General features: G+C 36.7%; 1 protein-coding gene across 1 annotated transcript in view; it reads left to right on the top strand.

Annotated features, from left to right (window-relative positions):
- Positions 1-10,540, top strand: part of ARAP2 (ArfGAP with RhoGAP domain, ankyrin repeat and PH domain 2) — a 187,313-nt gene extending 176,773 nt beyond the window's left edge. The window contains 2 exon segments of the mRNA XM_047719085.1: positions 760-894; positions 9,064-10,540. Of these exon segments, the coding sequence (XP_047575041.1) occupies positions 760-894; positions 9,064-9,447 (519 nt within the window). The 3' untranslated portion in view covers positions 9,448-10,540.
- The last annotated feature ends 14,533 nt before the right edge of the window (positions 10,541-25,073 follow it).

Raw genomic sequence — 25,073 nt, 5'->3', positions numbered from 1 at the left:
AAAAGTTAATCTACCCTGAGGAGTAGAAAAATTCTTTTAAGGTTTTTCTTTTATATGCATATCTGAAGGATTTATCACTCAGGGGCTTATATTTTTATCAGTGGATATTTCTCCCCATTGCATAATTAATTTCTCTCCAGTCATATCTATAGTTCAGTTAGCCAGAATATGTAGTCAATAAGTTGAGAACAAATGTGCCATATTCTCTGTTGTACAGTGATTTTCAGTATAAATGTCTGTGTGCAAGGTAATTTCTTTGGAATTCAGTTAGATGAAAAAGTAACATTTTTCAGAAGGTCATAAAATGAGGCTAATTTTTCTGATAGCCGTGCCTTAGGTTGAATTGAGGTCTGTGGGGTTAAATTATTTTTACACTAAAGTTATCTTTGGTGGAGGGAGAAAATGGATGCATAGTTACTTTGATTACAGGGCTTAGAAATACAGACAAGTGTATTTTTTTCCCCAGAAAGAGATTTGCCAGTTTCCTCAATTATTTTCCTCCTTTTGATTTGATAAGTAGTACAGAAGCCATGTACTTGAAACTTAGAAATTGAACTGAGACCTCAAAGCTCTGTTCACTTAAGAGTTTTACATCCTGAAGCGGTGTTCCTGTCAGAGTCAACAGCATAATTTCAAATGGCATTCTCGTGGAAAGCAGATCATTTGATTTGGATATATGGAAAAGGAGCCAGGTGATTCTAACATGATATACCACGTAATAAAACCACACACCAACAGCAAGAAATTGTGTTTCCACAGCATGAAAATGATATACGGCCACCAGCTGGAAAGGAACGAAAACGGTCTATAACCAAAAATCCCAAAATTGGAGGTTTGCCTCTAATTCCCATCCAGCATGAGAGAAGTGCAACCCAAGCGCGCGGAAATATTGAGGTAGGTTAGGATTTTATTTGTTTTATATTAATTGTAACATTTGTTTTCTTATGTCTTAATGTGATTAAGTACATTAGTTACTTCTTTGGCTTCAAAAGCGCAACAGTAATCTTTGGAAAGCATAGTAAAAATCACATTCTGCTAAGAAAACATTATGGGTAACCCTGTGCTCCTTCTTTAAGTTTTATATTATAACTTTTCTTAAAGAGTTTTAATAATGTCATTGACCATCCAATTAAATATGCTTAATACCACTTATTTTCTTATCCCTCACCTAACCAAGCAATTTTAAAAGTGTATACAGAAGTCCACCTGGTAAATCACAACCTCAAATTAGACTTACAAGTTCACTTTTAATACCCTTAAAGTGAGCCCAGGGCCAATTATGTCTGGAGCCATGGTAACTAGACTTTCTGGTAACACAATCAAACTCCAGTGGTTTGGGAACTGATGGGTGTCCTGGTTAATTTAAAGGACTGCATGATGACCTCTGAGCATCAATAAAAAAGACCTCGCATCTTTCAGGAAAGCGGCTCTTTGTTTTCCTTCTCACCTTGCGGGGTGGTGATGCAGAGCATCAATCTTGACTTGAAGTTCAGTCTTTTCAGGAAAGGAGAAAATCTGTTTGCACTCAAAAGTCATTAGATACTTTGGGATTAATGCATGTTTCCGTGCCCTAATTGAGCCCCTCAAAGCAAAAAGAAAAGTACGTAAAAGGTGTTATTTCCTTGTGGTTTGGGATTGAGCTGTTTGGATCTCTTTCTTTGCAAACAAATAAAATGCCTTTAGTCTCTTAAAAGAAGTTAATTTAATGATCAGATTTAAAAAATATTTTTCCAGGGTGCCTGGGTGGCTCAATGGGTTAAGACTCTGCCTTCGGCTCAGGTCATGATCTCAGGGTCCTGAGAACGAGCCCCACATCAGGCTCTCTGCTTGTCAGTAAGCCTGCTTCTCCCCCTCTCTCTCTGCCTGCCTCTCTGCCTACTTGTGATTTCTCTCTCTCTAAAATAAATAAAAAATCTTTAAAAATTTAAAAAAAAAATAAAAAATATTTTTCCACATAGATCTTTTCCTTGAACATTTACCCCTATTTATTCTTCTTCACTAAAAGATAAAAGTTGTGAAAATAATGGTTATTTCCCTTGTCGCCTGTTCAGTCCTTCTACACATAGAAGTTTTCTTGGTTTAAAAAAAAAAAAAGTGGGCGCCTGGGTGGCTCAGTGGGGTAAGCCGCTGCCTTCGGCTCAGGTCATGATCTCAGGGTCCTGGGATCGAGTCCCACATCGGGCTCTCTGCTCGGCAAGAAGCCTGCTTCCCTCTCTCTCTCTCTCTGCCTTCCTCTCCATCTACTTGTGATCTCTGTCAAATAAATAAATAAAATCAAAAAAAAAAAAAAAAGTATCCTGCACAGTTACAGGTTCCTCAGCTAATCTGGAATCTTAAAATCTAAGGGTCACATTTTCCCAAGAACCCAAATTAGGAAACATAGTTTGAAGAAATGCAACAAACGTAGGGAGCAGACATGCCCTACTTGGACCCCAGCTCCTCCTGATGTTGCTTTAGGATCAGTTATGGAGCAAAGCAAAAGATAAATTATTAGGACCAAATCTAAATACATTAACCAATATCCAGTATAGAATTAGGATGATAACTAAATATATAGTATAATAGTTTCTTACCTAATCTCAGATTCAGAATTTCAGAGACAATTTTTTTTTCTGTTTTAGCATACTTAAGATCAGAAAACTGATGAACTCCAAACTACAAAGAACTTATTAAAGGCTCTTAAAACAATTCCATGAAATTGTAATTGCAAGTATTTAAAACTAAATTAACCTTTTTGTAAATTTTGTAAATGTGGAGATCCAACAAATTTGGCAAAGAAAAATTTTACATGTTCTAATGTTGGAAAAACATGGGTAGTTTAAAAAGCATTAAAATAGAAATTGAACCATTGAAATGTTTTCTATAGAATTAGAGTCCTGTAAATATTTAAGAAAATATATTTATAAAATGAATAATCACTTTTGATCCTTTGTATTAAAAAGGGAAAATGGTTTAAAATACTGATAAATGGGGAACATCTAGGTGATGCATTCAGTTAAGCATCCAACTCTAGGTTTCAGCTCAAGTCATGATCTCAGGGTTGTGAGATCAAGCCCCACGTTAGGATCCGTGCTCAGTGAGGAGTGTGCTTGGGTTTCTCTCCCCCCTGCACTCATTAATAAGTAACTAAATCTTTAAAAATGTATATTGCTAAGTAGGATATAGTCATAATAAAAATGTAGTAATCTCAATGGTAACATATTCAAGAATTGTTTTCAAACAAGATGTTTGCAGATTGGTAAATTTGGTGCTTTGGCCACTTGGTAATTTACCATTTCAAGTCTTGTGCTCGCTTCAGCAGCACATATACCATTTCAAGTCTTGATTTCATGAGGTTCTATTAAAATTCATGTGAGGATACCTCATTCAGGTAGGAAGTCTTCCTGGAAAAAGCAACTTCTAAACTTGAGTAGTGAGCTAGCTGAATAAGCCAGGGAAAGTAAGTTGTCAAAAAAAATCACACACAAAGAGGCAAACATAGTGCTTAAGAATGCACACACTAAGTCCTACCTGCGATTGAGGTAACTCCAAACTTCATTGCACTCAGCCTTTTTATCTGTAAGCATGGAGGGATAAAGAAAGACTCTACCTTCTAGGGCTATTGTGATGATTCAGTGATATCATACTTTAGGATTTATTAGAATAATGCCTAGTGTATAGTTAACATTTGAGTAAAAATAACAAGGAACTTGGAAGACAATATGGGATAATTTACTCTTTTCCAAAATTGTCATTTTTGTCATCTATAAAACAAAAACAATGAAAAAAGAAGAATGATTCAGTTCCAGCAGAAAGTGGTGACCTAGAATCTTACCCATTGCATGCTTCTCTCCTCTGCCCCCATCCTAGAGCAGGTGGTTCCAGACAGGCCAACGTGGCATCCATTCCAAATTCCCACTTATTGGGCATATTGGCATTTCTTTGCATTTCTATTTCTGTGTCTTCAAATATAATATACTTTATAGTTTAAATAATCATAATGTTTATTTACTGTGAATAATGCATTTAAACCAGTATCGTGAGGATTACTGATAGGATTATATTTTATAGCATGGAGATTATCTACTAAGTGAGTTTAGTAGTGAAAATTATTTAAGAGCATTTCTGCTGCAATCCACATCTTAGTCAATGCACGTTTCGGTATTTTGAGGCTTCTATAACCAGTGGCCTACATCTGGATATAATGGAAAATAGATGTAGGCACATACTAAAGCCACATGAGTCATTTGCTCTGTGAACACATTCCTGCATCATGTTCTGACATAGGAACTACTTACTCTCTGTAGGGAGAGGGACTGCTCACCTTGGCTTTCCATTCAAATAACTACTTTTCTGTAAACATTCTCTGACAGATAGTCATCATCTGGACCATGTTAACTCTCACTCCTCTAATTTTATAACTTACCTATCCTTCTTTTTAAATTATTAATGTCTTATCCTGTAAGAACAGTGTAGCACATAAACTATGTCTTTCTTTCCCCACAACATGAAAGGTGCTCTAGCACACCATAATGTTCAAAGCCTCACTGCCCCATCTTCTCAACTTTAAAAAAAACCAAAAAATCAATTTATTTATTTATTTGTTTTTATTTATTTGAGAAAGAGTGTTGAGAAGGGAGAGGGTCAGAGGGAGAGAACCATCAGGCAGACTCCCCTCTGAGCACAGAGCTCAACATAGGACTTGATCTCATGACCCTGAAATCATGACCTGAGCTGAAATCAAGAGTCAGATGCTTAACTGACTGAGCCACCCGTGCACCCTCCCCCACCCAATCCTCTTGACTCTTGGTCATTTTCAGCACCTCTCTCCATCTTTGTAAAAGATTACAACCCTTAGGCTAATATTAAGGTTTACTTAAAATTTCAGCATTCCCCGCATGAATACTTGACCCCTAAATTCTACATCTGAACCCCAGGTCTACCTGTTATGGCTGAAAGATAATGAGAACTGTTACTATGATTTGTAAAATCACGATAGACCCTAAAGACTCCACTAAAAAACTATCAGTAGTGATAAATGAATTCAGTAAAGTTGCAGGATACAAAATTAATACACAGAAATCTGTTCTGCTTCTATACACCAATAACAAAGCAGAAAGAAATAAAATAACTTGGGAAAAAATATTAAGGAAGTGAAAGACCTCTACTCTGAAAACTATAAAACACTGTTGAAAGAAATTTAAGATGCCACAAATGGAAAGACATTCCATCTCATGGATTAAAGGAATATTATTAAAATGCTGAGTTTCTGAACACTAATGGAATAGCAAAAAGAGAACAATCCCATTTACAGTTGCACCTAGGAATAATCACCTTACCAAAAAGATGAAAGGGGCACCTGGGTGGCTCAGTGGGTTAAGCCTCTGCCTTCAGCTCACATCATGATCTCAGGGTCTTGGGATCGAGCCCCGCATCGGGCTCTCTGCTCAGCGGTGAGCCTTCTTCCCCCTCTCTCTGCCTGCCTCTCTGCCTACTTGTGATCTCTCTCTCTAAAAAAAAAAAAAAAAGAAAAGAAAAAAGATGAAAGACCTGTACTCCAAAAACAGTAACACACTGATGAAACAAATTGAAGATGACACAAATGGAAAGATTTTTCCATGTTCATGGATTGGAAGAACCAATATTGTTAAAATGTCCACACTACCCAAAGCAATCTACAGATTTAATGCAATCCCTATCAAGATACCAATAACATTTTTTACAGAACTAGAATAATACTAAAATTTGTATGGAACTAGAAAAAGAAGCTGAATAGCCAAAGCAATCTTAAGAAAGAAGAACAAAGCTGAAGGTATCACAATCCTAGATTTCAGGATATACTACAAATGTATAATATCAAAACAGTTTGGTACTAGACAAAAATAGACATAGATCAATGGAACAGAATAGAAAACCCAGAAACTGAAAAGCAGAAAACACTACCCAACAGCAAAAACACACTCTCTTCGATAAATGGTTTTGGGAAAACTGGACAGCTACATGCAAAAGAATAAAACGGGACCACTTTCTTACACCATACACAAAAATAAATTCAAAGTGAATTACAGACTTTAAATGTGAGACCTGAGCTATAAAGCTCCTAGAATAAAACAGAGGCAGTAATCTCTTTGATGCTGGTTTAGCAACATATTTATGGTACATCTCAATCAGGAGAAAGAAAAGCAAAAATAAATTATTAGGACTATACCAAATAAAAAGCTTTTTGCACAGCAAAGGAAACCAACAAAGGCAACCTGCCAAATGGGAGAACATATTTGTAAATGATATCCCCAATAAGGGGCTAATATCCAAAATATATAAAGAACTTTCACAACTCAACACCAAAATAACAGATAATCCGATTAAAATGGACAGAGGACCTGAATAAAGAGTTTTCCGAAGACATCCAGATGGCCAACAGAAACATGAAAAGATACTCAACATCACTCATCATCAGGGAAATGCCAGTCAAGACCAAAATGAAAACAAAACAAAAACAAAAACGCAGTGAGATGGCACTTCACACCAGTCAGAATAGTTGGTTTCCAACAGACAGGAAATAGCAGATGTCAGGCTGTGAAGGAAAAAACCCTCATTCACCTTCCCCTGTTGGTGGGAATGCAAGATGGTGCAGCCACTATGGAAAGCAGTATGGAGTCTCCCCAAAAAACTAAAAATAGAAATACCATACAATTCAGTAATTCCACTACTGTGTATTTACCCAAAGAAAATGAAAACATTAATTCAAAAAGATAGATGCACCCCTATGTTTATTGCAGCATTATTTTTACAATAGCAAGTTATGGAAGCAACCCAAGTATCCATTGATAGTCAAATGGATGAAGAAGTAGTGCATATGTATGGAATGGAATATTACTCAGCCATGAAAAGAATGAAATCTTGCCACTTGCAACAGCATGGATGGACCTAAAAGATATTGTGCTAAATGGAACAAGTTAGAGAAAGACAACTACGATGTGATTTTATATACATGTAGAGTCTAAAAAACAAAACACAGAAACAGATCCATAAATACAGAGAACAAATGGATGGTTGACAGAAGGGAGGTGGGTTGGTAATGGGCAGAATGGGTGAAGGGAAGTGGGAGGTGTACAGGTTTCCAGGTATGGAATGAATAGTTCATGGGAATAAAAGGCATAGCATAGGGAATATAGTCAAATGATATAGTAGCAGTTTAGGATGACAGATGATAGCTATGCTTGTGATTAGAGCATAACACAGACTTGCCAAATCACTATGTTGTATGCGTGAAACTAATGGAATGCTGTGTATCAACTATACTTCAATTAAAAAAAAAAGTCTCTATTGCTCATTAAATTTCTCCAGGTAAGAGATGTCAAGTGAAACTTAACCTGTTTAATATTTATAAACTCAGTCACAGCCCTATGCTGGTTAGCCATCATTCTCAATAATCTTTCATTTTTTGCAGGAGAGGGGTTATTTTGTTGTAGTGAAGTATACGTAACATGAAGCTGTTTATTTTAACCGTATTTAAGTGTATAAACTTCAATGGCAGTGGTTATATTCACATTATGCAAGCATCACCAGTTTCTCAACATTTTAACATATTCAAATGAAACTTTGGAATTAAGCTAGATACTAAATATTTCATCAGTTTTTACCTGACAGTTAAAATCATAATTTTATCTGAAAATTCCAAGTTACAAAAATGTATAAAATACATTTGTGAAAATATTTGTATTCAGCCTGAATTTGTATGTTTCAATTCCACATCTGGATTTGATGGAATTTAGGAAAATAACAGTGTTATATGTTTGAAAAATTTTAGACCTTTCTTTATTCAGTATTTAATAAGTTAATGATCACTTTCTAATGATCATGTTAATGATCACATGATTACAGGCACTGTACTAGGCTCACATTTCAGTGAACATATCAGACAAACACCCTGCTTACGTGGAGTCTTTCTAGCAGGGCATTCAGATAATCACATTAGATAACTGCCATAGAGTAAACTAGAGAACGGTGGGGTGTTATCTTGTAAACATTACTACATGGATGATCTTTACTGTTTATGCTACTCACAATTTCATACTTAATGTTATATTACCATTTTCATTACATTTTCTTTCAATATCCGTAACTTAAGTGCTCCTTCAGATTTTTACTTTCTAGGCTTTGCAGTTTTTACTGGGGAAATTTCTGGAGACGTTTCTTCAGTTCTTGCTTCTTGTGAAAAGAAAAAATAACTTTTCTCTTTCCACTCCATCTACACCGTGAACCAGTTTATTGGGTATCCTTCCCGTGTGGCTCCGTCTGCTGTATGCTTCTGATTCTCTGTTGTGTGTCCTCACATCTTATACTTGATTAAATTTTCATCCCAATGATAATCTGATGGAAGTTCTGTATGCCTGAAATTTCCCAGTCACAAGACGTTCTGAACGCTAGTTAGGAAAATGCACCTTTATAGCCCGCAGAACTAATGTGAACTCTAATCCTTGGATTCAAAAGTGGATTTAATACATAACTATGTATTTTTCCGCATTTTCAGGAATGTATCTGTGGGATTCTAATAGGGATTGCGTGGGAGGAAGAGAAAAACAGAGAAAGAAGTTAAACAGATCTGCCATAGAACTTCTCAGCATTTTTAATATACTACTATGTACTGTAAGTTTCAAAGAAGAGGCTGCAGTGCAAGTATAGAGCATGTCCCCAAATCCTGTGACCACAGACAGGACACCATAGGAATTACAGATAACATGAGCATATGATGCATTCAAGCAGAAATGACCTGAAGGAGGCAGGTTTGAAATGAGAAACAATCTGAATAAGTAACCCGAGAGACTTCTTTGAAGCTGTATGTTAAATGCATGTTAAAATGCATTTCCATGGTCTACGTTTCAGTTGATTTTGTAGCTCTAAGATGCCTGTATTGCTTTCTTGGTTAGTAAATTCCAACGTGCCAGTTCTGTTAAAGTTAAGACCTCAGTCATGGCAATGAGCACGAACATGAGAAGCATCCACGTTTACATGGCATGTATCTTTTAAACTTACCTTGTACCAAGTCTTGCTTTCCTGTGAGATGTTGTATTTTCTTTTCAGAGTGCCAGAGCAGAACTGGAAAGGCTGAGGCTCAGTGAAAAGCGGGATCAAGAGTTGGGGGATAGCAGCTTGAAGGAGAGAGCCTCCATGGTGGCCCACTGCCTGGAGCACAAGGATGAGAAACTTCGAACTCGAACCAGAAAACATCGGAGTTTCAACTGTCTGGAGGACACAGAGGCTGAGGTCTTTCCTGGGCAACAAAAAAGCCATAAAGGCCTCAAGACATTGAGGAAGACTGAGGACAGGAATGGCAAAGCTGCTTTGGACTCTGATAGTAAGTTACCGTCAAGGGTAATTGAAGAACTTAGCGTGGTGCTGCAGCGGACCAGAACCCTTCCAAGAGACTTAGAGGACGAGCAGATCTTGCAGAAAGAGATAAAATAGATTTGCACATTATTTTTTTTAAATATTGTATACTATGTGTGTGCAAACCAGAAACTGAACAGTAAAATTTATGGTTTGTGAGATTTGTCTAGCTATACATAAGCATTTAAATAGCATTTTAAAATATCTATGTACATATGTGATAAGAATAAGATGATGCTTTTTTAGGTCTGAACAAAGCTTGTATAGTTCAACTGTAGACACCCTGGGTTACTTTGAGCCAGCGAAGCTTTTTACAGTAGTCTGTTGAATGGTGTAATTTATGAGCAGAAATCTCAAACTGTACTGTATTGTATAAAATGCTTTGTTTAAATGAAGCCTACGAAACTGTATGTAACACATTTTGCACTTTGAGAAACCCTGTATATTAAGTTACCGTATATGTGTATGTTTTTAGGTTTACATAGGGTCCACCTTAGGGAAAAGAAAGGGAAGATGAAAAGGGGAAGGATATATTTTAGTAGCTGCCTATCAAACATTGGAGTTTTAAAAAGAGGCAAAGAGTGAACCAAAAACCAAGGAGGTCACTTAAGTTCTGATCCATAGTGAACCAGAATGAATTTCATTAATGGGAAACTGTAAGAAAAAAGCCTGGTGACTGTTTCCCAAGATAGTGTTCAGCCAACAACCATGAATAACGGCAGTGGCCACGCTTACCTACGGTGTTAGTGAACGACCACAGAGTACACTCACTACACTTCAGTTCTGCAGCAGGGGCTGCTGACAAGAAATGTATGCTGCATTGAAGAGTCATTGAATGATGGTACCTGGTATGGATGCCATTTGCACTGTTGCTGTATACATTTTGTTTTAATTCCTTGTTATGGTTTTCATACAAAGTCACTCTCACAGGGTTTTGTTATTTGATTTTTTTCATCGTTGTTGTTTTACTGGGTATTTCCTTTCTTATTTTAAGTAAGGTGGTAATAGGTTTCTCTGCAGTGTCAGAATTAACTGGAAGTTTACAGTTTGTGGCCATTTTAGGGTGAGGGATAGCTTATCCCACTCTAGGTGGCTACCAGTTCACATTTGAACATGTCTCTTTATTTAAGGAAAAAAAAAAAAAAAAAAAAAAGTCTCCTCCCGGTACCTAATAAATAATAAGAAAGCCCTCTGTTTTTGCTTCCACGTCAAGGTCAGCTACTGAGTTGGCGATTTTCCTCCAACAGTCGATACTAATTATAGTTCACATTAGGAACAGTGCTTTTCATCAGTTTATTAAGAATTTTATTAGGCCTGATGAGTTTTGATTAAAATTATATAGGAAGCTCTATTTCAACCACTTATTTCCCCCCTGTTTTTCAGGTGACTTCTTCAGAATCCATTATACAAAGGCCCATACTTTGGTCAGTCCAGTCATAGTATAGTGATACACTCTTAAATGCTCTGAATTTCTTCATTGTGAAATACTGATCACTTATATTTGGTGGTGAAACAATAGTTTACTATGGGTGTATGATATTTATTCCTTAAAAAAAAATTCCAGTCGATTTGGATTTAAAGAAACTGCAGGTCAGTTTATGAAATAGGTATTAGCACTGCTGGGGAGCCTTCACTTAAAGCAAGAAATGGTATTTAGGAAAAAAAAATCTAAAATTATTATTCCTAATAAATGATAATATTTATGAGATAAGCAGGCATATGATAGTGTTTGACACTGGGAAAGTATCCAGAGTTTTTTTTACCTCCCTTATCTGAATATTTTTGAAACTGGAGCTTAAAATCTAGTAGCCCTGTTTCCCTTCCCTTCCTGTGTAATTGTCTCCATTTTCCAAGAGTAAGATAAGGGCTAACGATGACATCTCGTATTTTGAATAAAAATTAAAATTGTTTTACAAGTCCATGTGAATGTGATTGTTTTCAGAAGTTAAAGGTTATTTTGAGATAAATCCACTCTTCTTTCCTCTTTCCTTTTTTGAATATATACTTGAATATATACTTTCCTTTTTCCTCATTCCTTTTTCCTTATTTGAATATATATTTCTAACAAGCTATATCATTTTTCCCAAATATGTCAGTATGAATATCATTCTACTTTAAATGATGAATATCCACAGATAGGACACAACTATATTGATGGTACTCTTTCATTTCTATAGCCCTAAAGTTAATTACTAGACGCAGCTGTTAAATATTTGACTTCTAAACAAATCATTACCTGATGGTTTATGAAAGTGGCACTGAAAACTCAAAAATAAGCAAAAGTAATTGAAGCGAAATTCGACTTCTAACTATAATAGCTATCAATTTGCACTGTTCAGATGACAGTTTATAGTTCTAAAATACACATCAACTGTTTATTGCCAAAGGAAATATTTTTGAAAATGCATCAAATTTGTTTGAAGAGACTAGTATTCACATATTTTCATGTCTTCTCGAGCTTGAAAATCACAATGGGGAAAAGATGATTAAAACTTTTACCATCTTATCAAAATTTGCACCAAGACACTGATAATTATCATATGCTCAAAAAAAATAGAATTACATTTATAATGTGAACAATTTTCTGTCATGTGTAAAATCATATTTATTTCTAATTATCTGGAAAACAAATGAATATTAGGTAACAAATTAATCTGTTTTATATCTATTATTTTATTTGAACAATTTTTTATGGCAAATGTTCTGTTATATTGTACATTCCTATCTTCTCTGCCATAGCTACATATGTTCAATGTAAACTTAATTCAGATAGCTCTATAGATTTAAGACCTTTTATGAATTATGAGATTCATGTTCAGAATCTAAGTGTCCTCATTTGAGAAGTGGGAGTAATACCTGTCTTGTAGGCATTTCGTGATAACTAATTTTATATATATATTTATATATGTGTTTGTGTATATGTACATATACACACACGTATCTCATAGAATTTTAATAAATGTTACTTATTAATGTATTAGTTTTTCTAGACCTCCTTTGATTCAATCCCTGAGACTTCTTATTTATTTTCACATTGTCTCCGTCAGTTTTTTTCTTCCCCATGGTTTTTAAAATATGCACTGATAAAACAGATTACCACAGGTTGTGGGCTGAATTGTGTTCTAAAGCCCTTTGTTGAAGACCTAATCCCAAGTACCTCAAAATGTGGAATATTTGGAGATGGGGCCGTGAAAGAGGTGATTAAGTTAAAAGAAGGTTGGTGCGGGACCTAATCAAATCTGACTGGTGTCCTTAAAAAAAAAAAGGAAATTTAGAGACTTGAAGAAACACCAGGGATGTAATGTGCACAAAGAAAAGGCCATGTATTTGAGGAAACACCAAGAATGTGGCCCTCTGCAAGCCAAGGAGACAGGCCTCAGACAAAACCATCTAATATCTTGATCTTAGACTTCTAGCCTCCAGCACTGTAAGGAAAAGCCCTATTGTTCAAGCTACCCCGTCTGTGGTATTTTGTTAATAAAAGCCCTAGCACACTTTTATGTTAAATCTTAATATAGGTGTCAAACAGAGTACTCCCTGATATTTATACATATTGGTTCTTACACTTTTGTTATCTCACCTATCAGAATCTAACATCAATGCAATCTAACATTAATGCAATGAGTAGTATGATTTTACAGCTATCATGACTACTGGAGAAGATGAGGCCATGTTGAGATGTAACTACTTAGAAGTCAACTAGCCAGATAACTTGAGTGCTGAAATAATATAAACAATTGAAAATTTGCCCAGCAAAATTATAATTTGGGTCTGCTTGTAAAGATTCAAGTTCTATGACCTCAAGAACACTATTCCAGCAGAGTGAAGATGCTGACCCCTCACACACCTGATAGAGAATACTGTGAATCCTTCCAATGAACAACCCAGAGAGATCTTGAGTTCAGTAACAGTATTCACTAGACTAGAGACAAAGTCCTTTCAAACCATAATCCTACATGCCTAAGATTGGATCAACATTAACCTTCATCTAATAAAAGTGACATTTGTATCTCATTGGAGGGGATCTCATCTTCCCTTCCCCTCCAGTAAATTATCTCACTTGCCACTTTTTTTAATCCCCTCCCATTTTCTCTCTGAAACCTCTGCATTCAGCCTTGTTTCCTGATATTTTTAACTGCTCCTGGCAAGGTCAGAACAACCTTACTGCTAATTTAAATGGTCACTTCTCAGTTGTTGTACCTGACCACCTGTCACCACCTGTAGCATTTCACACAGTTGATCACCCCACCTTTGTAGAATACATTCTAACGTTAGTCTCCAGGATATTTCTATCGTGATTTTCTCTTTCATTAGTCTGTCTTGGATTCCTTACTGGATACTCATCTCTATATAACTGAACTAGAGGAACTCATTTAATCTCATAGCTTCAAATAGAGTACATATTCTGACTAAATAGTTTCAGTCTGGATCTACCCATTGAGTTCCAGACTGTAATCTACATTCCCACCTGAGTGCCCAGCTGTCATTTCAAATACACCATATCTAATGTTCTTTATTCCTCATCCTTTCCATTCCACCCTCCTTTGCCCTTTCTAGGACTCAGGTACAAAAGATCAAGTAGATTACTCAGGTAATGATCAACAGAGTTGGCATTTGAATGCAAGCAGAAGTCCTAGCTCAGAAGCCTTTCTAAACTCCACATTAGCTTGCTCAGACCACTCTCCTCTCTTGCCTGAATGATTACCAAAGATGTACTATGTGGAACAAATCACAAATTAATCTTTTTAAATATAAGAAAAAGCCAAATTAATCTTTTTAAATAAAAAATAGTCTCTCCTAACAACACTTGAGTAAACTTTCTATTTCTGTTAAATTGAAAGTATAAATATAAGCCCTGGAATAATTGGTTTCAATGTACCAACTGCTACTTCTGTCATCTCACCAATTTTCACCTCCCTCACTTTGATACAAGCATACTTGCTCCTCAAAATCACCACGCATGAAAATGTTTTAGCTTTGCATGAACTATTCCCTGTAAGTAACATGTTGTCCAGACATACATATATTTCACTGGTCACCATCAAATGGCTCCTTAATAGACCTCTGAACATTCCATATGAAATGGCATCATTACTTTCTATCCTTTTTATCTTCTTACATCATAGAACTTATCACCATCTAAAAATTTACATATTTATTAGTATACATTTTCATGGTCTAATTATTTCTAAGAGGATCTGTCAGTGGAGAAACTTAGGTTACCACTATATTCCCAGCACTTAGAACAGTGTCGGTACCATAGCCTATAGTCACTACTGAAATATATACTAAATAAATGAAGTCATGGTATAAAGAAATGCTTGAAGGGAAAAAAAAAAAAAAATGGTCCTACCAAGAGCTAGGAATTATGGATCTTAAAAAATCTGTAAAGACTATTGCTGAAATGAATAGGAATAAATGTGGCAACACTCTGAGGAAGTAGGAACTTTCAAGATATTTTACAGCTGCTCTTTTTATGGGGGTATTCACAGAATCTATACACAGGGAAGTAAGTTGAAAATAATCTGGTCTTTGATCAAATTGAGAGATGCTTTTTGCAGAGAGATAAATCAGAGTTTTTGGACACTTGTGTAGCCAAGGAGGCAAAATTAGAGACTCAAGGGACAAAAATCCCAGGAAAAAGGAAAGAATGAAACTGACTACAGCTGGCTTTCCTTTTAAGACAATGTGCTGAATAAGGAAACAAAGGGCAGTATGCTACTAAGTTCATTGGAAAGGCTTCAAGAGCAGAGTAGAGTTTGTAGGCTTACAGTACTAAGAAGACAAAGATTCAAGTTTATTTACAAGGTTTCCTTGTGAACATAGCTCCAGTTGGAAACCTTGGAGATCCATATGGTCAGAGCATATATGAATTGGAATCTGAATGGAACATGGTCAAAACTGCCTCACAACCTCAATTCATCTCAGTTCCTGAATGGGTCCAAGATCACGAGCTTTCTATGCTAAAAGAGGAAAAATAATATTATGTAGAACTTCACTGTCTAGCATTGGGAAAAAAAAAAAAAAGCATCTGCCTTCTGGTGTCAAAACCACATAAAGACACTACAAAAAAAAAAAAGAACTACAGACCAGTATTCCTGTCTGTTTTGTCCAGCAAAACATTAGCAAGCTGAACCCCAAAATACATAAAAAAATCATTCACCATGATCAGGTGGGATTTATTTCCAGGAAACCACAGTGGTTCTATATTTAAATTAGTCAACGTGCTACATCAACAAGACAAAAGATAAAAACTATAGACTCATTTCAATAGTGTAAAAAAGAAGTACAACATCCATTCATGATAAAAACCCTCAACAAAGTAGCTTTATGGGGAACATTTCTCAACATAACAAAGGCCATATATGAAAGACCCACACCTAACATCACTCTCAATGGTTGAAAACTAAAAGCTTTTCCCCTAAGATCAGGAACAAGACAAGGATGTCCACTATCACCATTTTTATTCAACATGATATTGGAAATCTGAGCCACAGCTATGAGAAAAGAAAAAGGAATAAAAGGCATCCAAACTGGTAAGGAAGAAGTAAAACTATCACTATTTGCAGGAGTCATGATACTATATATAAAAACCCTAAAGACTCCACGCAAAAACTATTACAACTGATAAATGAATTCAGTAAGACTGACTCAACCCAAAAACTATTACAACTGATAAATGAATTCAGTAAGCCTGACTCCACCCAAAAACTATTACAACTGATAAATGAATTCAGTAAGGCTGCAGGATACAAAGTCAATGTACAGAAATTCATAGCACTTTTATACACTAATAATGAACCAAGAGAAATTAAGAAAGCAAGCCCATTTATAGTCACACCAAAAATACCTAGCAAAAAACTTAACCGAAGACCTGCACTCTGAAAACTATACAATATTTTTTTTAAAGATTTTATGTATTTGAGAAAGAGCCAGCACAAGTGGTGCTGGGGGATGCCAAGGAAGAAGCAGACTCTACTAAGCAGGGATCCTGATGTGGGGCTCGATCCCAGGACCCTGGGATCATGATCTGAGCTGAAGGCAAACACTTAACCAACTGAGCCACCCAGGTGCCCCTGAAAACTATAAAATAGTTTTGATGAAAGAAATTAAGGACAATGCAAACAAATGGAAAGCTATTCCATGCTCATAGACTGGAAGAATACATTTTGTTAAAATGTCCATATTACCCAAAGTCATCTATACATTTAATGTGATCCCTGTCAAAATACCAACAGCATTTTTCTCAGAACTAGAACAAACAATCCTAATTTGTATGGAACCACAAAAGATTTTGAACAGACAAAACAATCTTGAAAAAGAAAAAAACAAACAACAAAAAAAAACTAGAGGCTTCACAATTCCAGAGTTCAAGTTATACTATAAAGCTGTAGGGATCAAAACAATATGGTATTGGCACCAAAACACAGATCAATCAAACAGGATAGAAAGCCCAGAAACGAACCCACAATTATATGGTCAGTCTTCAACAAAAGAGGTAAGAATATGCAATGAGAAAAAAACACTCTTTTCAACAAATGGTATTGGGAAAAATGGACCTTCACATGCAAAAGAATGAAACTAGACCATTTTCTTACACCATACACAATAATAAACTCAGAATAGATTAAATATCTAAATATCACACCTGAAACCATAAAAATCTAAGAAGACAGCACCAGCAGTAAATTTTCTAACATTGGCCATAACAACATATTTCTAGATATGTCTCTTCCAGCAAGGGAAATAAAAGCTAAAATAAATTACTGGGACTACACCGAGATAAAATTTTCTACACAGCCAAGGAAAATAATCAACAAAACTAAAAGACAACCTACTGAATGGGAGAAGATATTCACAAATGATATATCCAATAAAGTGTTAGTATTCGAAATGTATAAAGAACTTAGGCAACTTACCACATAAAAACCCCACAAATAATCCATTGAAAAATGGTCAGAAGACATGAACAGACATTTCTCCAAAGAAGACATACAGGCCAACAGACACATGAAAAAATGCTCAACATTAGTCAAGATCAGGAAGTGTAAATCAAAATCACAATGAGATATCCCCTCAAGCCTGTCAAAATGGCTAAAATCAAAAACTCAAGAAGCAAGCGTTGGCAAGGATGTGGAGAAAAAGAAATCCTTGTACACTGTTGGTAGGAATGCAAACTGGTACAGCCAGTATGGATAACAGTATGGAGTTGCCTCAAAAAACTGAAAATAGAACTACTCTACAATCCACATTTCACACTACTAGCTATTTACCCCCAAAATACAAACACTAAAAAGATTAGATGTGCCCCTGTGTTTATTGCAGCATTATTTACAATAGCCGAATTAGAGAGGCAGCTCCTGTGTCCATAGATAGATGAATGGTTAAAGAAGGTGTGGTGTGTATACAGTGGAATAGGATTCATCCATAGAAAAGAATGAAATCTTGCCATTTGCCATGACATGGATGGAGCTAGAGAGTATAATGTTAAAGTAAGACAGAGAAAGACAAATAAATGATTTCATTCATGTGGAATTTAAAACACAAAACAAATGAGTAATGGGGGTTGCGGGAGAAATAAACCAAGAAACAGACTTTTAACTATGGAGAACAAACTGATGGTTACAAGAGGGGCAGTGGGTGGGGCAATGGGGGAAATACAGGTGATGGGGGCTAAAGAGCACACTTATCAGGGGGCACCTGGGTGGCTTGGTTAAGCATCTGCCTGAGGTCCTGAGATCAAGTCCCACCTCAGGCCCCTGCTCAGTGGGAAGCCTGCTTCTGCCTCTCCCTCTGACTGCTCTCTCTGTCAAACAAATTAATAAAATCTTTAAAAGTAAAAAAAAAAAATGAGGAGCACTAAGTATAGAATTGTTGAATCACTATATTGTACACTAGAAACTATTATAACCTGTATGTTAACTATGCTAGAATATTTAAAAGCTTAATAAAATTAAAAGCAAAAGATTGTGATACAGAATAACTACATAAGAATTTCAGATATAGTTTATATTCAGATACAGTTTATGTTAAAATTACATTTGAAATAACCTTTAATTTCAAGGCAATACATTGATGGAATAGTTTATTTAAAAAAAGAAAAAAAAGTTTTGGGAAGATAGCAAAGTAGGAAGATCCTGAGCTCATCTCATCCTGTGGCCACACCAAAATAAGAGCTACATCTATGTGACTAACTGAAAATAACCTGAAGACTGGCAGAGAGACCTTCCATAGTTAATCACAGCGAGAAGACCACATGAAAAATGTTAGGAGGGGTGGAGATGAGAATGAGAAACAAACTCCTCGCACGACTAGCCACAAACAGAAAAGAACATGACAAGCACGGGGAAAAGAGAGGACGGACCCTGCACCCAGTCTCCCTGGTATCAGGGAACCTTGCTGCAAAGATGAGTCCCCAGAATGTCTGGCTTTGAAAACCAGCACGGCTTAATCCCAGGAGCTTTAAAAATCAGCAGGGCTTAACTTTGGAAGAGCAAAAGGGCAATAAGAAACTGTGTTCCTGCCCTGAAAAGTGAGCATACTAAATAACTTGGCTCAAGAGACTGCAACGAAGCAGCAGTTTGAAAAGCCCCAGGGCATTACGTGAAGGCAGTATACTGACTAATCTCAGAACCTGTGCTGGAGGGACAGGGATTGCAGGAGATTTCTCCAGGAACAAAAGCACTGAGAGCTGGTATTTTCTCTTCCCCTCCCCCAGCCTAGATAGATGGAATGCTTGTGAGAGCCAGCAGTAACACACTTTATCAGCCTTGCTAACAGCACCAGGTGCCCTGCCCCCATGTTCCCCTGCCAACCCACTCCATCTAACCTACCTTTCCTGATAGGCAACCCTCCAAAACAACTCCCCGCACAGCCATACCCAGCAGGCAGTCCCAGCAGGACCAGCACCACTCCAGAAATATTCCTGCCCTGGGGATAGGGGATAGATAAACCCATACACCAGCAAATCCGCAGTTCCTACAGCTTAGCTTCTTAGCTGGCTGTGCAAGGAGCAAGCCCTGCTATTCAGGGTGCCTGCAGCTGTGGCAGAGAGGTTAACTGTAGACAGCAGGCTGACTGCTGCCCAGTCCACCAATAAAGCACCACCAGCGCAAACAGTCCTCTCAATACTATAGATAGAAAACCCGGCCCAGTGCATTCAGGCAAAGCTGGGTTTTGCAGCTGGCTGGGAAATCATGGCTCAGCCACAACAGGAGGGTACGTGCAGCCCACAGAGGGACACCCCTGGAGTGCCTGGTTGTGGTGACCTGGGGATTGTTCTACAAGGCACCACAGGACCGCTGCACAAGACCACTACTTTCAAGACCAGAAGACACAGCTGACCTACCTAGTTAACAGAAACAAACACAGAGAGACAAAATGAGACAGATGAATATATCCCAAAGAACAAGGCAAAATCACAGTAAAAGAGCTAATAAATTAAATGGAGATGAGCAATATGCCTGGTAAAGAATTTAAAGTCATGGAAATAAGCATACTCACGGGACTTGAGAAAGGAGTGGAGGAACACAATGAGAACTTCAAAAAAGAAATGGAAAATACAAAAAGGAACCAGTCAGACATGAAGAATACAATAACTAAAATAAGAAAATAGAGTAAATCTGTGCACCTGGGTGGCTCGGTTGTTTAAGCAGTTGTCTTCAGTTCTGGTCATGATTCCAGGGTCCTGGGATCGATCCCCACATTGGGCTCCCTACTGGGCAAGGAGCCTGCTTCTCCCTCTCCCTCTGCCTGCAGCTCCCCCCACTTGTGCATGCTCTCTCTCTTTCAAATAAGTAAATTAAATAAAAAATTTTTAAAAAAGGGGCGCCTGGGTGGCTCAGTGGGTTAAGCCGCTGCCTTCGGCTCGGGTCATGATCTCAGGGTCGTGGGATCGAGTCCCACATCGGGCTCTCTGCTCAGCGAGAAGCCTGCTTCCCTCTCTTTCTCTCTCTGCCTGCCTCTCCATCTACTTGTGATCTCTCTCTGTCAAATAAATAAATAAAATCTTTAAAAAAAAATTTTTTTTTTAAAAGAAAATAGTGTGAATCAACAGCAGATTAGAGGGTACAGAAGAATAGATCAGTGATCTGGAAGACAGGGTAATATAAAGCAACCAAGCTGAACAGGAAAAAAAAAAAAAAAGAAAGAAAAAAGAAATGAAAACAGGTTAAAGGAACTCTGTGACACCAATGAGCATAATAACATTAGCATTATAAGGATCCCAGAAGGAGAAGAGAGAGAGAGAGAGAGAGAGAGAGAGAGAAGGGGGCATAATACATATTTGAAGAGATAATGGTTGAAAGTTGCATTAATTAGGGTAAGGAAACAGACATCTGGGTCTAGGAAACACAGATAGCCCCTAACAAGATTATCCCTGAAGAGGCCCACGAATTAAAACGGCAAAAAACAGTGACAAAGAGAAAATTTAAAAGCAACAAGAGAAAAGAAAAATTACATAAAGGGGAAACCCCATAAGGCTATCAGCTGGTATTTTCAGCAGCGATGTTGTAGACTTGAAGGGAGTAGCAGGATATATGCAGGATGCTAAAAGGAAAAAACAAAACAAAACAAAATGAAACACCCGACAAACAAGAATGTTTTACCCAGCAATGTTATCACCTAGAACAGGAGAGAGAAAAAATTCCCCAAAGAAAACTGAAGGAGTTCATCACCACTAAAGCAGCAGTACAAGAAATACTAAAGGGAATTCTTCAAGCAGATAAAAATGCCACGAGTAGAAGAAAATTATGAAAGGAAAAAATTTCAAAGGTAAATATAATAAAGATAATTGAGGAATCATTTACAAAGCTAGTATGGAAGTTAAAACACAAAAGTGGCAAAATATCTACAAAAATTAGCCAGGCGATATGCAAAATGAAAGATGTAATATATGATATAATGTACATCAGACATAGATGAGGAGGGAGTAAAAATTTAGAACTTTGTGAATGTGTTTAAACTTAACCAACCGTCAACTTAGTATAGACTGTTATACACATAAGATGTTGTATATGAACCTAATAGTAACCACAAATCAAAACCCTGTAATAGATACACAATAAGTAAAAGGGAATCTAAGCAAAACGCTAAAGAAAACCATCAAAACACAAATAAATCAAGAGAAGAACTACAAAAACAACCAGAAAACAACAAAATGGCAATAATTATATACCTATCAATAATTACTTTAGGGGAGCCTATGTGGCTCAATCAGTTGAGTGTTCAGCTCTTGAGTTCAGCTCAGGTCATGATCCCGGGGTCCTGGGATTGAGCCCCATGTGGGCCTCTGTGTCCAGTGGGGAGTCTGCTGGAGGATTTTCTTTCCCTCTGCCCCTCCCTCTGCTTGTTTTCTCTCAGAAACATTTGAACCATTTCTAATATTCAACTGACAAAACCAACACCAGGAGTTGTTGTCTATGTTTAAAGATATAATCTGCCAATCAGTCATTTCATTTGAATAATAAATTTCTGGCGATACGCATTTTAAATTATTACTGCAAAACAAATTTGTGACCTCATTTGTAATCAATAATCATTGTAAAATGTACTAAAAGTAGCTTACAGGCCCTTAGGGGATTTCCTATTATGTCACAGGACGAGGTACTTAAATATTTCTTGGATGATTACATAGACATGGGCAGACATCTGCCTTATAGTCAGTGAAAATTTTTTCCAGATTTTGATAAATTTTTATCTGACAGTTTGTGGTAATGATGTATTTTTTTGTTTAGTGTTATCTTGTTTACTCAGTTGTTCATTTTGTCCTTTTAATTTGCTTTCCCCTTCCCTTTGTTAATGGTACTTAAATAGAAAATTGAGAAAGGTTCTTTCATTTGTTCTATAAGAACATCATTTTATACTGGATGTCCAGATCTGGTCTCCCTCAATTCTGATTAAAATTCATTTTCCAGCTTGGTCTTGAACATGCACATCCTTATAAATTCCCATTGCACTTCTGAAATAGATTAAAATTGAATTGCTTTTAGCGTGGAATACTAAAATTTATGTATTCCGCTTATCAGAAATCTGTAGCTTTTTTAACTTACCAATTGAAGTGGGAAAAATTCTGACTCTGAAATAAAGTTGCTGATTTTTACAGTTTTTAGAATGAAGCAATAACTGATAATCAAATGCCAATGGTTTCTATATTCATAAAAAGTTTCTAGAGCTACTTTTTTCTGGTCCAGACAAAATTTGTGGATATAAAAATGTTAGTGTTAGGGCATCTGGGTGGCTCAGTGGGTTAAAGTCTCAGCCTTTGGCTGAGATCATGATACCAGGGTCCTGGGATCAAGCTCCACACTGGGCTCCCTGCTTGGCAAGGAGCCTGCTTCCCTCTTTCTCTCTCTGCCTGCCTCTCTACCTGCTTGTGATCTCTGTCTGTCAAATAAATAAATAAAATCTTTAAAAAAAAAAATGTTAGTGTTAAGCCTTTTGCACATGGGTAATCCAATTGGTGCTCTGATGTTCTGGGGGTTAAAACCCTAGTGTAAATTATAATCTGTACAGATCAACAGTTATAGTGATCCATTTAGTTAGGTTATTGTGATATTTTGAGCATTTATTGCATACGAGGCATTAGCAAAGTGTACCTAACTTGCAGGATTTTTAAATTTTTATTTATTTATTTTTTAAAGATTATTTATTTATTTATTCATTTATTTATTTATTTGACAGACAGAGATCACAAGTAGGCAGAGAGGCAGGCAGAGAGAGGGGGAAGCTGGCTCCCCACTGAGAAGAGAGCCCGATGTAGGGCTCGATCCCAGAACCCTGGGATCACTACTGAGCCGAAGGCAGAGGCTTTAACCCACTGAGCCACCCAGATGCCCCACTTGCAGGATTTTTTTTAAAGAGAAGCAAGTTAATAGTTTAAAAATATGTAGCATTCTGCTAGTCATATTTCTAAACCTTTAGTAAACATTAGTTCCTCCCCAATCTTCCTGTCGTTTTAACCATTCAACAAATATTTATTGTGTATGTACTGTGTGGTTGGTTTTGAGCTAGCCAGGAATTTCAAAACAGGATAGAAATTTGTGAGATAACTAAGTGAAGAACAAGAAATGTGAGCATGGTTCATCTTTAATGAAGATAACTTAACCAGCTCTCTGAAATTTGATGGAATGTGCCTAATGCTCCAATCTTCAAGTAAGCATGGCCTCCCTTTAAATAAATATTTAGCAACTCCAGTTTTTACTCAACTATTTGAAAGAGGCATAAGTATTCCACAAATACAATTTGAAATATTTTTTTCATCGAGAGGAAGTATTGTCAATATCTTTGGAAAACAGAAGTCCAACAGTTGAGTAGATGATAATTTTTTTTTTTTTTTTTTTTTACTACTTAGTTGATCACTTTTAGAAATGTGCAGCATTGTAGTGGAAAATCACAGGAGTGGTTAAAGGGGTTCTGAGCACCACTTTTCAACATATGTGTTGGGCAAGTAGTTCCCTCATACCACTGAGCAATGCTCCAACACCCATTGGGTGTCTCACAATTCAACCCAGTTCCAACATTATCTACCTAAAGATAGCATGAGCTTCCATAGGTCAAAATTTCAATACCAGAAGACTGTCCTCCATCTTTCAGACCAGGATGTCTGTCACATGTGCTTATGACCTATTGGCTATAAATTGGAGGTTCCAATAACCCCCTTTCTTGAGTTCAATTAATTTGCTAAAGTGGCTCAGAGCTCAGAGAAACATTTTACTTGCCAGATTATGGTTTATTATAAAAGTATAGAACTCAGGAAGAGCCAGATAGAAGAGATGCATGGAATGAGGTATGAAGAAAGGGCAAGGAGCTTCCACTCTCCCCAAATCTCCATTATATTACCAACTGGAAATTCTCCTTCTGTGTCTTTATGGAGGCTTTTTAATATAGACATATTTGATTAAATCATTGAACATTGGTGACTGAACACTATTCTCAGCCCCTCTCCCTGGAGGTCAGGAGGTGAGACTGAAAGTTCCAACCCTCTCATCACCTGGTTGGCTGCATTGGCAACCAGCCACCATCCTTAGGTGGCGTTCAAACACCCTCATTAACATAACAAAAGGAAAATTTATTACTGTCCTTGGAGGAAATGCCATGTGTTCTAGGAACTCTGTGCCAGAGACAAAGATGAAGACCAAATATATATATATTTCTTATAAGTCACAATATGACAATAATTGTTTTGGATGGAAATGGAAATTGAGTGGGATGATAAGGAAGTGACCGTGAAGTGGATGGATTATTATGTTCTATATCTTGTTAGAAGTTTGGACTAGACAGGTGTATGCATTTATCAAAACTCAGAATGTACACTGAGAATATGTGCACTTTGCATAAATGCTATTAAAGAACTTCTTGCTAAAGTATTTGAGGAAGTTGTTGAGATGTTTGCAATTTACTTTAAATGAATAGAAAATAAGATGAGCTCATGGATGAATAGAGAGGATAGATAGTATGAATGAGAAGCATAGTAAAATGTTAATGGTAGAATCTAGGTGGTGGATTTTAGGTTGGTCACGAAAAAGTTTTCCCAACTTTGCTCCATGTTCAAATGTTCGCATGATAAAGTCTTGGAAAGAAAAGAATCAGCATTAAGGGTGCATATAATTTATTCACCGTGTCTAGTATTTTGATGTTAATAAAAGTATTCAGGACTTAATTAAATTGTATTTAATTTCAATGCTGCCTTTTCATATGTACTCACT

The sequence above is a fragment of the Lutra lutra genome, chromosome 2 (genome assembly GCF_902655055.1).
Source record: "Lutra lutra chromosome 2, mLutLut1.2, whole genome shotgun sequence".
Taxonomy (NCBI): domain Eukaryota; kingdom Metazoa; phylum Chordata; class Mammalia; order Carnivora; family Mustelidae; genus Lutra; species Lutra lutra.
The sequence above is the reverse complement of the archived record's forward strand: the minus strand, read 5'-3'. Positions and strand labels throughout refer to the sequence as shown.